This window comes from Topomyia yanbarensis, chromosome 3 (genome assembly GCF_030247195.1).
Source record: "Topomyia yanbarensis strain Yona2022 chromosome 3, ASM3024719v1, whole genome shotgun sequence".
Taxonomy (NCBI): domain Eukaryota; kingdom Metazoa; phylum Arthropoda; class Insecta; order Diptera; family Culicidae; genus Topomyia; species Topomyia yanbarensis.
Window position 1 is genome coordinate 347205761 of NC_080672.1, and position 17038 is coordinate 347222798.

The window sequence follows — 17038 nt, forward strand, 5'->3', positions numbered from 1 at the left end:
CCAGTATAAGAACATAGGGGCACCAGTGAACCGGAAGCCACCATCTAACCGGAATCGCTGGATCGACTACAGCGACCAACTGGTCAGCGTAAAGAGCATATGGCGGATATGAGACCAGCGGGATAGCACGAGCAGCTAGCCCTGAAATCAAAGGAAATGCATGAGCACAGCGTCCCCCGAAGTAGTCGTTTCAAATCGAATCCGGGGGATCAGGCAAAGATCGGACTCCTTGGTGGAGTTTACTGGAGTAGGGTTCAGAGTTATCTTCTCTGGCACACGCGGAACGAAACAGGTAGTATGGTTTAACTACTGAACGTGTGCTGAGTCGGCGTAAAAACTTTACCACCAATTAAAAAACAAAACAAAAAAACACAGAAGTCCAAAACCTCGAAGAGGCGGAGAATGCACAAGATAACCTTGAAAACGGATTAGCACTATTCTTTGTCGCTATACACTGCACTTACTGGAGGGATCGACTGATCGTTTTGAGAGTCACCGTACGAATGACATACGATGATTTTGTTGCAGAGCGGAGAATTCGTGGCGACGAATGCGAGGGTCCCTCTGTATTGAAGCCTGGGAGGTTGCTTGAAGGGCACACTAGATTTCGACTTCACAAAGCGTCGTACTTCTATCGACAAAAGAATATAATTTGTAGCTTGGTTTTTGGTAGACCTTCGCCTATTTCGCTTGAAGTTTTTAACATTAAAAAAAATATGAGGAAAAATATATAAAATGTTACACCTTTTAAAGCAACACTCAGAAAATTACAGTTTATACCTTTTTCTAAAGGAAATTATTTCGATGGAGATATTCACGTTTCTCAAAAAAAATAAGAAATTGGGGTTTTGTGACATTTTATGTCCCAAAACCCCAATTTCCCGTATTTTTCGAGAAGCGTAAATATCTACATCGAAATACTAAGTCAATGTCCTTTGAAAAATGTATGAGTGCTGTTTCAAAAGTTGCAGCATTTAATATTTTTTTCTTTTTTCCTTTTTTGTATTTCGACTATGTTAGTCACATTTTCTTTTTACATTTTAACGACATTTAATTAGCTAGAGATTACTGGGTAGAGAAAGTTATGAAAATTAGAACCATAGTACTCAAGTGAGAGCAAGGATGTGAAGTAAACAGATCGGAAAACTAGAAGTGGCAGGGTCATAAGAAGAGGCTTAATATCGTACGGGCTTAACTTTTGTCTTCTGCTAATGAGTGTCGAGCTTAGGCAGCATAACTTCGAATCACCCGAGTTCACTAGCATGTGTTCTGGTATAGACAGACAAGTGCATCTTTACCGTGACAACCGACATCCTTACTTCACATCCTTGCTCTCACTTGAGTACTATGGCTCTAATTTTCATAACTTTCCCTACCCGGTTATCTCTAGCTAATTGAATGTCGTTAAAATGTAAAAAACATTTAATATATTTTTTCCTCATATTTTTCCATAGTGCCAATATCAAAAACTTCAAACGATGTCAAAGTGTCCACATTATGTGAAATATTGCATCTGAGCTTATTTGGCATTTGACACAATATGAAAGGTGGTCTTTTAGAATTCAGAAATGAGTGCTTTCATACCCTGATACACATTTTGATCATTTTGCTGTGCTACCCGTCGGCGCCAAAATCATTTTAGATGGCTTTCGATCGGAGAAAGTAGGGTGGTTCTCTGTTTTTTCGCGAACAATCATTATGATATACCTTGTCATTTTAAACTACTATGTTTCCTTTCTTTTCTTTCCCAAATAGAGAGGAAGCCATCGTGATGGCAAACCTGCGGAAGCGCGTCGCCGCATCGGATCTGAACAAAACTCCTCGGAGAATCATCCCCGTTCCAAATCTGGACGACATCAGCATCAACGATACCGGTCAAACGCAGGACCAGATGGACAATCGACCGTTACTCCCGAAAGCGGTCGGATCCGCATTGGGGAATGATCGTAAGGATCGATCAAAGAACGGAAACGACGGTGGTGAAGAATCACCAAAAGTAAAGATTGTCATGGATAAGGACTTTATTTTCGAGTGCATGTGCTGGCATAACGAGTACCGGATGAGGCACGGAGCGCCAGCGTTAGGCATTTCCTCAGAACTATGCGAAATGGCTTCACAGTGGGCAAATCATCTAGCGAGTACGAACGAGTTGTACTATCAGAGCGGAGGAACCTACGGACAGAACATATTCTGCTGTCCTGCGAATTCTCTACTCACGGATCTATCGGGTAAGTTTAGCTTTGTTAGATTTTTTTAATTCAATAATGCTAAAGGTAGGACTTGATTAGGTCAAGAGGTTGCCACCTATTGGTATAGTACCAACCGAAGGTACGACTACTTTAAGGAAAGCCACTTGCTCCACACCAACGTCAACACGGGCCACTTTTCGCAGATGGTGTGGCGTGCCAGTAAATACTTCGGGGTCAGCAAGTCCATCTCCAAATCGGGCAAACTGTTTGTGGTGGCCTACTACTACCCGGCCGGCAACGTGATGGGTGAGTTCCGACAAAATGTTCTGCCCCCGATTGTGACGAGCGAAGATCCGCACCTGTCGCGTCCTCCTTCCGCTAAAGATCTGGATAATCTGAGTGCTTCCCACTGAGTAAATAAGAAACGGTGTTCCATTATGTAACATATAAGATATTTTCTAAGCCAGAAGCTAACCGCATGGATTTCATTGTGTTGCAAGAAACTAATCCAATCTTATGTACAGGCGTTGTAGAGAAATCCTATTTGGTTGCTGGGATATGGTCATACAGGACAACCAAAATGAAGAGCTTCAGTATAATCGTCAAAAGTTGCAGTAATACCAACAAAAAACAAACATGCCAACAGCTTTCATGACTAGTGCTAATATTTTAGGCAAACAGTGTCCATATATAGTGTAGCAGTGCAAATTAATTTATCATATGAGCAAAACCAGAAAATATCATAACCTCGCGAGAGCCTTCCATTCAAATTGTTACGGTAGAACAATCCTAGCTGTAACAGCAGCATAAGCGATGATGGTATGTAGGTAGCTAAGACTAGTCTACTCACGCTTCCAGCTCTGTTCCGTCTGACAACGACACAGAGAACAGATGCATGCCGGATGGGCTCCTCGAGCCAGAGTGGAGAAACAGCAGCGTGCTCTACGAAGAAATCATATTACAACTCATTAGACTGCTTCCCGTTGTGAACCAAAGAAAGGATATAATCGAATATTAATTGAATACATCGTGTAATCATACGGCACTGTAATTAGCTTTAGACAAAAATTTGATTAGTACAGCTTAAATGAACGAAAAATATGCGAAAGACTGCCATGTGGTTGGTGCAGGGAATTTCGAGCTATGTAAAGTGGGAATGCTTCACTTTTAGCGATGATTTTGCATGACTGCCCGGTTCTAATTTGTATAAATTCCAGATTAAATAGAATATGTAACTAAATTATAATGGAATCTATGTTCCGTAACAAGTTTGTTATAACTCTGTTGTCCTCAATTGATAAAACACAAAAAGTTTGAAAGCATTTTGGTCTGATGTTCGGTTTACATTACAATTCGATTTCGAATGAAAAAAGAAGAACAAATTTACATCTAAGGACTAAACTATTCAAAATCTGTGTTCTATCGTCCGGATTGTAAAAGAGAGCAAAGGTTGTTTTCAACAATACCATATTTCGAAAAATTCTCAATATAAATCAGAAAAGAACCAGAGTTATTTGAGATTCTTAGCTTCGATAATTTTAATCTTTAATTTCAGGTTAATTTGCACCACTCAGCGAGTTTTGTTATTATACCCAAAATGCAAAATTGCAATCAAACTCGCAGGAAAATTGGCGAACAACAGAATCTAAATTTTAGAGAATTTTATCACCAAAGCAAAGACAATTTTTTTTACAAAAACTACTACAAATAGTAATGAAAAAAGACACAAGTCTAGACTAGCTAATATGAAATAGCAGGTGAGATCAAAATCGAACAAAACATTCGAGATATAGTATAAGAAGAATAGCCATAAACTTACCATAACTATGGAACAAAACAATCGTTCGACATCAGAAAGAAATTGGACACCGTTTTCAAACTCCCGAGTATTACAAAAAAAAAGAATGAAAAAGTGGAAGACTTCATATTTACAGCAGATAAACAAAAGGATCCGAATGCAGGAGCGTAGTTAAAACTAACGTTTAAGAATACACCCGTAATGATATAGCCTGTACTATATAACCAGCTATACACCCTCTATCCCATAAATAGTCGATAAGTGACGAACGAAGCCAACATGAATTCATCACGCACCCTAAAGTGAGAAGTAGTGAATATTGAAATCATGTGATGCCGCGATAGGTCATTGAGTTATGACAAGTTCACACCGGAACGTACGCTTTTCTCCGCCCACACACACACACAAACGCGCAAATTTCGACCCCAGCCTAGCCATTCTAACTATATACACTTATGCATCTGTGTATCCTCAGCTTTTGAATTCGAATAAAGTCACGATTTCTTCATCGCAGCTATAATAATCGCGCGGGTGAAGCCAATAAAAGCTCCGATCTGGAAAATTTATTCGCCACGAAAATGTTAATCACAGGAAGGTACGTGCGCAGCTGGTGCCTTTGCTGGTGGCGAAAATGAATCGCACCCCGCCCAGCAAGGAACGTCTCGTCGTAAATTCAACTGTTAGGTTTTATTGCAGTATAGAGCTATATCTGTAATTGTGTGTTATTATTTATAGGGTTTCCTATGTTCGCCATTGCGGTAAAATAATTCTCCGATCAACGCCCTTGCAGGAGCGGCAGATGACGTAATGTATTTCAAACTGCGTCATTAATGTGTAGCACAAGTCAATCAGGGAACATGCTTTTGAAAAATTCATATCAGATATTATTAACCCTTTCATTCCCATTCTGCTTATAACCAACAACGTTTTCAAACAGCTAAAACTATTGATTGAGGCAAGATTTGCACACAAAAACAAGTATGGCTAATAAATGTGACGACAGATAAGACCCGATTTTTTCTACCCCCCGACTTTATCAGCCTCACATGTTAATTGATAGTTAATAGTTTGATGGGCTCTAGCAGACGAACCAATTTGAATTCAAGTAAATCCTTTCTTGAGCATGTTTTTCTTAGCTTAGAGATCCGAAATATGCAAAAAAAATTTTTTTTAGATTTTGCACTTTTAGACCCTCTTAACCCTCCGGATGTCGCGCTTATGGCCCACTTAACGAGCAACCGCTGGTGCCCTAAGACGATCTCGCTGGATTTTCAGAGCAGCGTGCACTCAGTGCAGTAGCGCGACTGCCGGAAGGTTAATGGCAATTTACGCTAAATAATGAGAAAAAGCTAGGGACTAAAAAAGAATATTTTAAGAGCTTCGGTTTCCTAAAAAGAAAGAAAAATGTATGTCCCGATTTTGTCAATGTCCCCGTTTTATCAGCCTAAAATTCACCAAGGAGCTGATAAAAATGGGTCCTCACTGTACTGCCTTTTATTTGAGCATTAACAGTTACAAGGATCAGCTCTAGAACTAGAGTTATTACAATTATTCTGATTGGAATCCGATGGAGCAGTGCTGCCAGTGACAGTTCACATGGACGACGAAAATGAAATGTTCATATATCTTCTTATATTTTGCAATTTTGAAAATTGATAAAACCTGTCAATTTAGACTGTCCTCGACTACGTTTTTCACGCAATCAGACTGTTGTAAATGGTCTAGAAGAATTGTATTGAGCATTGGAAGGTAAAAATTGAGCAGCTTCTAGCACTGCGAGAGAATCACCCATTTTTATGAAAAAAGGGTTTTCGTGTTTCTTAACTCTACCGTTTTCAGGCACTAGAAAAATATTGGGCATGAAAGAGTTTAATGTTTTTTTGATCCCGCACGTTAAGTTAGCTGTAAGGTGCTAATGCTTTTGCGTTTCACCCAATGTTCGAAACTATTCTTGCACAACATAAGAAAACATCATCGAAATTAATAACGCGATACGAATAAAACATGTGTGATGAGTATGCTTTCTCATATCGTACAGATCAGAAACGCACCGCTTGCGAACTGCGTACAAAAATACTACTAGCGCCGCGCCACTCTTACGTGTACGTGTAACAAATGGATACAGCCAAGTTCCGTTGCTCCCAACTGCGAGTGCAATAAGTAAACAACAAAAAAAAATTGCCCACTACGAGAGAACACAATCGCGATTGACTTTTCACAGGCCTGTTTTAGAACTACAGTGCACGAGGTGGAACAGTTGATCAAGGTGAAAATGGAACTTGTTCTTGTTGTAGCTACGTCATACGAGACAAGTAGTACTAATAACGTTCAACTCTTTAGCCGTGGCAGAAATCTTCATAGCAAAGAACAACATGCAACACGACGTCGATTTTGAAAAACGTCAAAACCAATTTCCCCGTGTATATGGACCCCGTGTATATGGACCTTGATCGGACGGAAATTCGCCTACACGATTTGACATCGCGGGCGCACGAAACATATCAAGAGATTCATATTTAAGTAGGGAAAATGGAATCCGTCACAAACGACACTTGGACTCTTTGTCCCTTACATTCTTAACGGTGTACGGGTGGTGCGAATGTGGCTGAACCAACCTATACCTTCTAACATGACTTTCGATGACAGATCACGTGCCAGATCTGTAGCCAGACGGCACACTATGGTAAGCCATGCGCCAAAATAACTAAAGACAATTTATTTACTACAACGAACTCCACCAAATTCGACGTCTGAGTCAACGAGCTCATTTTGAATCAAGAGTTATTTTGTAAAACGGCGTTAAAGTTTCTGCGTGTAACAGTTACAAAAAAATGTTCGATTACCGTAGTTGATACAGCGAAACTGTGCAAACGAGATTAATATTTCTGCGCCGAAAAATTTACACTGAAAAAATGCTGTCATTTTTCACAACAAATTTTTTTGATGAAAATACAAATTGCAAAAAACACCATTTTTCTAAATTTCTTTATAAATAAAATTCCAAAGAGAGAAGAAACATTTACAATGTGGTTGTATGATCGAGATCATATATCAGTTAAAAAGTGTTTCCAACAACAACTTTATACATGATTTTAAATTTCATGCTAATTGACAGACATAAATGTGATTTGATTACAGAATATGATTCTAAATTTCATTTCAAACTAAAATATATTTAACAAAAAAATTTCAAAATGCGATAGTTGTCGAGATATTTGGAATTTCGCTCCAACAAAAACAATTATCTCATAAATTGGCACAAAGGTTCACTACGAGATTTATCAGACTCAAGCAACTGCAAACCTAATCTACTGTTTCTGGTTATCTGAAATTTCAAATAGCCGATATCGTCTTCTCCGATGGGCTAACTCCACCTGCTGACTCTGTAGATCTCTAGTTACTTAGCTGCCTAGCGGACAAATATTTCTGTTTATTAGGCATTGCGTTATTTTCACGGAGTACCGATAGTACTTCATTCTTGCTATTCCTTAGTTTTGCCTACCATCACGATATCGGTAGATAACACTTCACTCACAATTCGCTGGAAATTTTTTCAAGCGCATCAGGATTTTGCATCTCATTAAGCTCCTGTTGGTCATAAAGGGCGTAAATCTAGTTCTACGTGGTAGAAAGCCAATGTAAAGTACAGCTTTGAAAAAAAATTCGAGATCATTTGATGGAAAAACAAATTAATAGTATGGTTAAGATTCGTCAAAGTTATCAAAGTTTCATAAATCATTCGACCTGCATAGTGAATCTTGAATTGCTTAGTCAAAATTCAATGGGCAACATCTTTGGTTTTGGTTCGACACTTTACACTTCCGTTCAAAATGACCCAAGTTTCTGCATATGTTATCAGAATTCCGTAGTCAAACATTATCTGCAACAGTTCGATTCGTTTCACTGAATCGTACGCCGCCTAGAAATGCGGATGCTTAAAACAGATGGAGAGTCCGTAAGATATATTCCCGGCATTCATTCAGTATTTGTCGTAGGGTAAATATCGTGGTCGTTGGTGTTCTTTCGCGAAACCCGATTTTGTATTCGCCGACAAAGGATTCAGCCAAGTCTGCTAACAGAACACAGGAGAGTACCTAATAGACCACATTGAGAATAATTTTTCTTTCATGTTCGGCCGGGATTCTGTCATTCTGTATGGTCTTTTCGTCAACAAAAATAAAGATTACCGATGTATAAGTAGCTCAGTACAGATATGAGAGAAAGGAACTCTATAGTCGAGAGCCTGTAAAGGGTGGAACGGTCAAAAATTGATCAAACATGATTAAATGCACACTGATTATATTGTTTTTGAAACGGACAAACTACAAACCTTTTTGAACTTCAGCAAGGACAAAATATTTTTAAAAAAATTATGTGATTAGGATTGCGAATTGTCGGGCTTTACGTTTCACACCTTTTATCAGATTTTGTAACAGTGCTGTGTTCACTTTATTTATTGTCGACTACGACTTACCCGTTGTTTTCCATTCCTGAGCCATTTTCCCGCAGCGCCAGAAAATTACATCCCACTAACACAATTCGGAGCATCTTTCTTTTTTTCGAAAAAGGCATTTCTACAATCATTCCTGGTGGCAGATATCTTGGAATTGACAATGCCAATTGTCATGAAAATTTTGCTTTTCAACCCACGTGTGCAAATAACCTGCCAAACCAAGTATTTTTCAGAAGCTTAGACAACTTGTTCTGCATAATCATGTTTAAAACCTTCCATTTCCGGTAAAACTAGTGACGTAGGAATTGCTTGAAATTCACCTAGACCTATGGGCAGATCACTCTAAGAATGTGTAACAAGTTTGCATCAAATTAGAATAATTTCCATTTTTTCATCAACTTTGCACTGCCTCGCAGAAAAGTTTGTTTACCAAACGTCTAAAGCTGATCCAATTTGGTCGGCGGTTTGTTGAATGCAGGGCAAGTTTTTTTTGTAGGATTTTGACGTCATCGCAAAATACATTGCACGCAATGCAAAATACATTATGAATTTCTATTTTGAGGGAAAGAAATATATTCAATTTCGCTGATTTTTAAAAATGCATCACAAGTGATCTACCCCTAGACCTAGACGTATATTTTCAAAAACAAAATATAGGCAACATAAAATAGAAGCAATATACGACAAATGTATCATTATTTTATCATTCCACCCTTCACACTAGTAAAAGTATGTAGGGTAAAGTGCCTATTTTCACCATACTAAGCAGGGTGACTCACTAGTTCATTAATTTCTCGGTCTACAATCAATGGAATGCGTAAAAATTGACATCAACTGCTTTGCTTCGTTGTTAAGAACCAATATACTAACACAAATACGCTGAAAACAGTGAAATTCCCGTGTTTGAGCGCAACGAAAACACGAATCGAGTGCCCCTATTGTTGCACTACCATTTGACTCAATGCGTTGAACAAAGATGGCAGACACTGCTCTAACCAATGGCTTCAAATGGGTAGGGTGGTAATAGAAACATGGCGAAAATGGGCTCATCACCCTATTTTATTTTTCAGCTACTGTCAAAAATTAGAAAATTTAAATAAAACATAACAAACTGTGTTTCTGCAAAATTAATAACTTCTCTGAAACGTGTCCCTCAAAACATTTCAAAGTTTTTTTGAGCGAAGAAAAAAGTTTTCGCATCCTCTAAAACATATTCATAGATCCTTTCAATCATCGTGAACTAGTTAATGATTCCAAATATAATAGTCACGATTCAATATCCGTGCTCTTGAAATAGTTAACAAAATCACACAATGTTATTCATGTATACGTGAACTGATTCCTGATTTCAGGAGAATTAGTTGCAACTCAACATTTATGATCATGAAATAGATCATGAAATAAATTTTTATATATTCGTGAACTACGTTCATTATTCCTTGTATTATAGTCACGATTTACCATTCGAGCTCGGCCAATAATTTACAAAATATTATTCATGTATACGTGAACAAATTTATGATTTCTAGCGACTGACCATTTGTGCTCTTGAAATAGTTTACAAAATCATGAAATCTTGTTCATAGAAACGTGAACTGATTCATGATTCCTAATATAATAGTTTTACCGGACCATGTGGCCGTGAAATAATTCACAAAATCAAAAAACATCGTTCATGTGTTCGTGAACTAGTTCATGATTCCTAGTAGTGCTAGTGTGCTTGATATTTAGAAGACATCCGGAATCATTTTCTAGTTCATACAACTCTGCACAAGGTTGTGAAATTTTCACGTGAACTTTTTTACAAAAGTTGGGTTTTGTCGTGAAATTTCATACATTTATGTACAGCCCATAGCGATTAGTAATAGGTTCGAACAGCAGATATCAGGAAACTATTAAGACCTCGAACATCATTATTCATTCGATAAGGTTCAATGTGATCTCTGAACAGAAAATGAAAACTGCGCTTAGCATCAATAATATATTATAGAACCACGAATCTTGTTCGTGATGTTGTTCACAAAACAAGATACCGCGAATCAGTTACGCTTTTATGAACCAAATCATATTGTCACGTTACCCCGAATGAAAAATCCTACAGTAATTATATATGAACAATATTTACATTACGGCACGTGGCAAATTCGAACATGAGCTCAAGAATAAAATATCACGATAACATGCATATAAATTACGAAAAACGTGACTAAGATTCTGAAATCATGAACATAAATTACACTACTCGTGATTAAAATATCAAAAATCGTGACTATAATCCTGAAATCACGAACACATATCACTCTACATGTGACTAAAATATCACGATAACGTAAATAGAAATTACAGAATTCGTGACTGTGATCCTGAAAAATTCAATGCAATACTCGTGAATAAAATAATACGAAAACGTGAATATAAATTACGAATATTGTGAGTAAAACCCAGAAATTTTGAACATAAATCGTGTAACTTTGCCATAAAAACCAGATATTTAATTCGTGAATAAAATATCACAGTAACGTGATGTGAAATTACGAAAATCACGATAAGCTCCTGGAATTATGACCATCGTTTTAGTTTTTTTTTTAATTCATTTATTTGACACGGCTCGTTGCGTAAGTTTAAAGGAGCCGTGGGTCTTTTTTTATATACTTACAGTAAAATAATTATTAAAAATCATATTTTAATGTGTTTCCTTTGAATCCTTCGCACGCAATTTACTTTTGCGAGCGGAGATTCTTTTCTTGGGCGGTGGAGCATTGTCGACATCGCAAGACAACGCCTGGGGGTTATTCAATCTGATGCCTCGATCGTCGCTTTCGTCCATAGTTTCATCGCTGCTGTTGTCTTGAAGGTTGCGGTCAATAGCTTTGTTGTACTTCTTCGATTTGCTGGTTATGGTCGTGAAGCTTTCCTCCTTGTTGTCTGTATTTTGTTTGGTGGTGATGTTTGTTGCTATCGGAGTATTAGGTGTTGATTCTATATTCGTTTGTTGTTTAACCGTCACTACTTGTTGGACATTTGTTTGTGCTTTAGTTGTTGGCGTTGAAGTCAAGATGGTTTTGTTGGTTGTAAGTGATTTTTTTGTAAGGGTTTCCACGCACGGTTGTCCATAATGCGCAGATTTTTCACAGAACTGACACGTGGCAGTTTGTTGGTCATATGTGCACAATGTGGTCTGTGCATAGAGGGTGCCAGGTTACAGGGTCACAAATGATGGTATAGGGCGTTTTAGTCGCATTCTAACCACTCGAACGGTCGACATCTCGACCAACAAAATGCATACAATACTCACAACAATAACGGTGCTTTCTTTGTTTAGGGTTTCTATAGCTTAGCGTGCACGAACCGAACGCGACGGGGAGCTGCTTTGAACGTGACCAGCGTCGTTGGTGGGTAGAAACAGACTGATCGTTTTAGTTGATATACTACAAAACCAGTGTATCCCCAATGTACTAATGAGAATCATAACAAAAAAACCAAACATATCCAAGGAAAAATTACAGTAACCCAACCAAAAATTGCAATGTAACGCCATGTACATTTTTGCGCGAACTTGTTTTTCTAAAAGCACACATAGTTTCATGAATACGAGGATTATTACCCATAATTTCAGGAACTTGGTCACGATTTTCGTAAATCGTTCAGTTCACGTAATCGTGATTGTTTGTTCATAAATTTATGAACGGATTTTTTTCCGCGTAATTTAACAGATTTTGGATGGTGATCTTTTTATGCAGTAGGTTTTGATTGAAGATCGGTGTGCATCGTACCTTTTGTTGGAGTTCTTCGAACACCAGTGGTGCTGAATCACTAGATTCGTTTGTACGCTTGTATCGTCCACAGCGAGAAACGTGGGTGCTACGTGTAGCACACGAAAATTGTCTGCGAACCATAACCGACACGGAAGCGGGTGAACTTTTCCTCTGATCAATACAATCGTGCAGATTCGCAGTTTTGTCTTCAAAATTCAATATTCAGTTTCCAGTTGTACCGATCTTGTTCTCGTTTATTCACGCCTGCGTCATTTGCTTTTTTGCTCCTTTTTCCCTTAGAGCAATATCTCATCATCTAATAAAAATTGTTTTTGCTTGGTCTTACATAACTAGCTTGAGTGTTCTGAAATGTTTGTTGGAGCATGATTGTGGTAAGTATATTTCATTTTCCTTTTTTGGAAAACATACTTTCTGAAGCAAAATTGATTAGGCCTTCCGAAAACCAGTATAAAAAGTTGACAATGAGTATCAATGAAACTAGAATCAATTAATTGAATGTTGATACCATATAAAAAGCATTACTGGATAATTTTCATTGCTCAGTATTAATCATAAGTTCAATATTTTCTCGGTCAATATTAAAATGGAAATGTAGATTAACGAAATTAATAACTCGATACTAAACGTGCAAATGTGCTTTGCCGTACGTTATGTTTTTACATAGCGTTGTGCATGCATTTTTGTCCGATATTGAAGAGACATTTTTGGAAATAAATTCTTCAATTTCAAAAACTTATCCATTGATTGAGGCACAAGACTTTCTTCCATAAATGCAAATTCTTTGCACAACGATAATTTTCTGTACAAAGACAGCATCAAAACTTATCGCTTAGCCACGTCACTCCCAACGATTTATCAAAACCCCACCCCATTAAATTGAAACGGTTGGTACGGTTGTCCACGTTTCTTCCTTATTCAAGGTTCAAAATAATTCAAAATTCATAAAATCATTCATTAAATGAATAATTTTATTGTGTATAATTTTGAATCATCTTCATTTTGAACGCTGCACAGTTGGCCTGGCCGCTTTAATGATTGTGTCACATATCATATGTGCCACAAACATTAATATTGACAAGAAAAATTGTAGGCGAACTTCTGAAATTTTCCAATTCATTCCGTTAATCCCTACATGTATTGGCTGTGTATGTGTAGACTAGACTAGACTAGCCTAGACAAAGACAGCATCTAAACTTATAGAACTGGTATCGTTATCTAGGGACCATTCATAAATTACGTAACGCAAAAATTGCCCAAAATTGGCTCCCCCCTCCCCCCATGTAACAAATTGTCACAAATTTCTTCATCCCCCCCTCCCCTGTTACGTAACAAATTCCTAGAATTTTTTTTCTTCGGTGAAAACATGTTACGTAACGATCTAGCTAACTCCCCCTCCCCCCTATGTCACAACATGTCACAACTTGTTGTACCCCCTCCCCCCCCCTAAAAGCGTTACGTAATTTATGAATTGTCCCCTATCAGCATGCATGCTTACCGGAACCGACCGAGTCATACAACTTTCAAACCACTATACAATGTTTGAGCGTTTGGATGCTCACCGTAACGACAAACCGACCAGTATAAAAATGTAGGATTTTGTAGTCAATAGCGGATCAGATTTGCATGACTCCAGCCGGAAATCTACTTTTCAGAAGAAAACAAAAACGGTCTCTTTCGCTCTTGTAAAACTTGAAACGAAACAAAGATTGATGTTGCTACGCTCCATTAACTCGGCGGTGAAAGCTAGTGCATGTCTCGACTCCATTATCGGCGTAAGACGTTATTTGGTTGAATGCCATGAACGATGGAAAGGGAGCGGGCATAGCGTGGTTAGTAAATCGGTTGCCTTGTACGCAGCTCAGCTGGGTTCGATTCTCAACCCCGCGCATAGGGTTAGCGATTGCTCCAAAGAGCCTTTTCTAATTCGAAAAAAAGAGGCGAATGACCCAAATGCAAAAATTAGCTTTAGCTTTCCAAAAGAATTACCATAATCAAAAGCTGGGAAAACAGATCTTATTCGTAACAGAAATTCTTTGTATAGCGGTGGCTTCTTCCGTTTTAAATAATGTGGAGACCGTTCAAGACCATATTCCCCATCTCGAAGCGAGGATCTTGCATTGATAACGTCAGTGTTGCACTTTTAGTTTGTTAATTCTAGCCAAGCGTACTTAGAGCCTTGGGAATGTGATCAGCTCTTTAAAAATATTTTCAAATACCCAAATAGAAGTCAGTCGAGACAAAAGATAAAAGTTCCACAACCGCGTTGAAATTTCGAATATTTGCCTTTTTCATGGAAAATTTCTTTGCAAAGGTTCTTCCAAACCAGTGATCAGTATGAATCGTGGCATCTGAAAGTTAAAATAAACGAACAAACATTTCAGTTTTTATGTAATATTTTTTCTCAAGAACTCACACAGCTTCTTGGCTCCCTCTGTGCAAGCTCTTTTTATTTTATCGGCTTGAATTAATTAATTTTAATTGAGGTTGCAGTGCCGCATTTCAATTTTTCACAGATGACCGTGGAGAATATTCTAGCTATAAACTCAAAACAGACATCAAGCAATTAAAAATGCAATTATTGGCGGCTGTGAAAATCGGCCAGATAACAAACCAGCGAGATATTTTGAATAATTTATGCTATGCATGACTGGAATTGATTTCAATTATGGAATTTGTAAGCTTTGTATAAAAAGTCACAATCATAGGCCATAGAAAGTGGCGGGATCGTGTGAATTTTCGTATTGAAAATTTATTCGACTGTTCTTGTAATATTTACCCAGAATAAGAAGTATAGAAGTATATTATGAGCATTGTAATAAATGCTAATTATAATAAACTTTTGACTAGATATTGACTAGTGATATAAGATGCCACATGCTTTTCTCCTAAAGATGTACGCTCAAATCTAGCGACCCGAACAATCCTATCAAACGACGTAAATCGAATTCAAAAGCTGAGGTGTACAGTTCTAACATTGTTTTCTGCCTGCACATATTTTCTTGACGAGAGCCGCACAACGACCATTCAAAAAAAAAACTAGTCCAGTATGTGACCTAATTGCAATCTGAGTTTGAATGTTCTGTCGTATGCGATAAAACCAAATGATTACAAAACAAATCCATAGGAAGTAAGTTGATCGACAGATCGCTGAATGACTCAGTAAATGCTAATAGCCACGCACAGCGAAGCAGATATTTTCGATTGAAATATGTTGCCACCGTTAGCAGAATACATTCGATATACTGATAAAAAAGATCCTCTATATTGCCTTATAATGCCTCGAATTATTTGATAGATAAAATGTTAATGGTAAGTAAAAAAACAAATTTCATAAATGTAGTCCTCAACTGACGAGAAAACCATTACAATCAAAAATAAACACAGAAAACATTGACAAGCATGGTTTTGATTAGTACTGCAATTAATATGAGCTAGCTGTTAAGATGCAATGCAACACTGAAAATATAACTATTGGATTATAACGTGCACAGAAATATATTATAAAAGAAAGAAAAAGTTTATACATAAAGCAATTTTTGAAACGCATCACTGTTAATGGTCAGTCAAATTTTATAGCGTATACTTTTACAGCTAGTTGTTAAAGTTGTTCTTAAAATAACACATCAATGTGCTTCATTTTCCGTGGTGATCGATACGTCTTTCCGTTGCGTTTTTTGGTACCTTGACTACCATATTGCAGAAGATATAAGAACGCTTCCTTTTATATAGCGAACTAGAAGAGGTATGAATAGCGAAGAGATGATAAATAACAAATGTTGTAGAAGAAACGAATAAATTGTACAGAGCAATCAAACTCACACCTAGAATGATAGAAACCAGAAGCAAAATAATGAGAATTCCATATATTTCAAATAACATATATAAATAAACACTGTTGTAAAGATAATAAAACAGCGCATAAACGAACAGAGCGAGGAGGAAAAGGAGCTATCCTTTTATTTTCTGGTTAATAGAATATGGATATGCCACAAGCAAGCGGATATGGCGCAGTGGTAAGATTGACAGCAAGCATGGCATTGTCAAGCCAAGCTGAAGACGGCAGGTGTTGAAAATAGATATTTAGGCTTTTCAAGTGAGTGAGATCGAAACGAACGACGTGTTACAAGCATATTGGGGGGTGTAAACATTAATAAACGAAAATAGAAAATATACAATGATTCGATCCGTACTTTATTTGACGATATATCACAGTTCTGAAGCAGTTATTTTTGCTGCTTTGTTTTTTACACTGGGTTCGAGAATAATGACAATATCATCGGACAAACGCTAGTGACACCTAAAGCGCTATCTTGCGACTTCTCTGCCATCTATGGAAGCTGTCCTTCAATATCAGCTTCTTTCTCCAAGCAGCCTACATAAGCCGTGTAGTGTCGGTGGTTGTTTTTTAACCAGCTAAGAATTCCACTACGGACCACCAGTACCGTTCGGTGGTAAAAACCCACCAAACAGGGAACCCCAATTCCATAGTGTCATGCGACCGTGCAACGGTTAAAATTGTTGAGGGGGTTTACAATATTGTCAATGGCGAACGGAGCCTGGGAAGACCCGGTATGCTGCATTAGGGTAGTCGAACATTCACTCTACGCCTCCAAATTTTTTTGCCGATGATCGGCATTATTTTGTCGGATTTTTAGTGGCTGGAAGTTTGCAGAAACTTTCGGCTTTCGTCGAAGTTTTGCTGGGTTTCGATTACCAAATTTTGATGTGGACAAACGAACCTACCTGGAGACCGTAAGATATCCGGTTAAATATTGATGCACAGGGTTCCTGCGAAATTCTTCGTTGCAATTCCGTTCGAAAT

The 17038-nt window shown here is 37.8% G+C and overlaps 1 protein-coding gene across 1 annotated transcript in view; it reads left to right on the plus strand.

Moving 5' to 3' along the window:
- Positions 1-16382, plus strand: part of LOC131692937 (uncharacterized) — an 88443-nt gene extending 72061 nt beyond the window's left edge. Inside the window, exons 2-3 of the mRNA XM_058980355.1 lie at positions 1756-2228; positions 2289-16382. Coding sequence (XP_058836338.1) covers positions 1756-2228; positions 2289-2602 — 787 coding nt within the window. The 3' untranslated portion in view covers positions 2603-16382. The remainder of the gene's footprint in view (positions 1-1755; positions 2229-2288) is intronic.
- Positions 16383-17038: the final 656 nt, after the last annotated feature.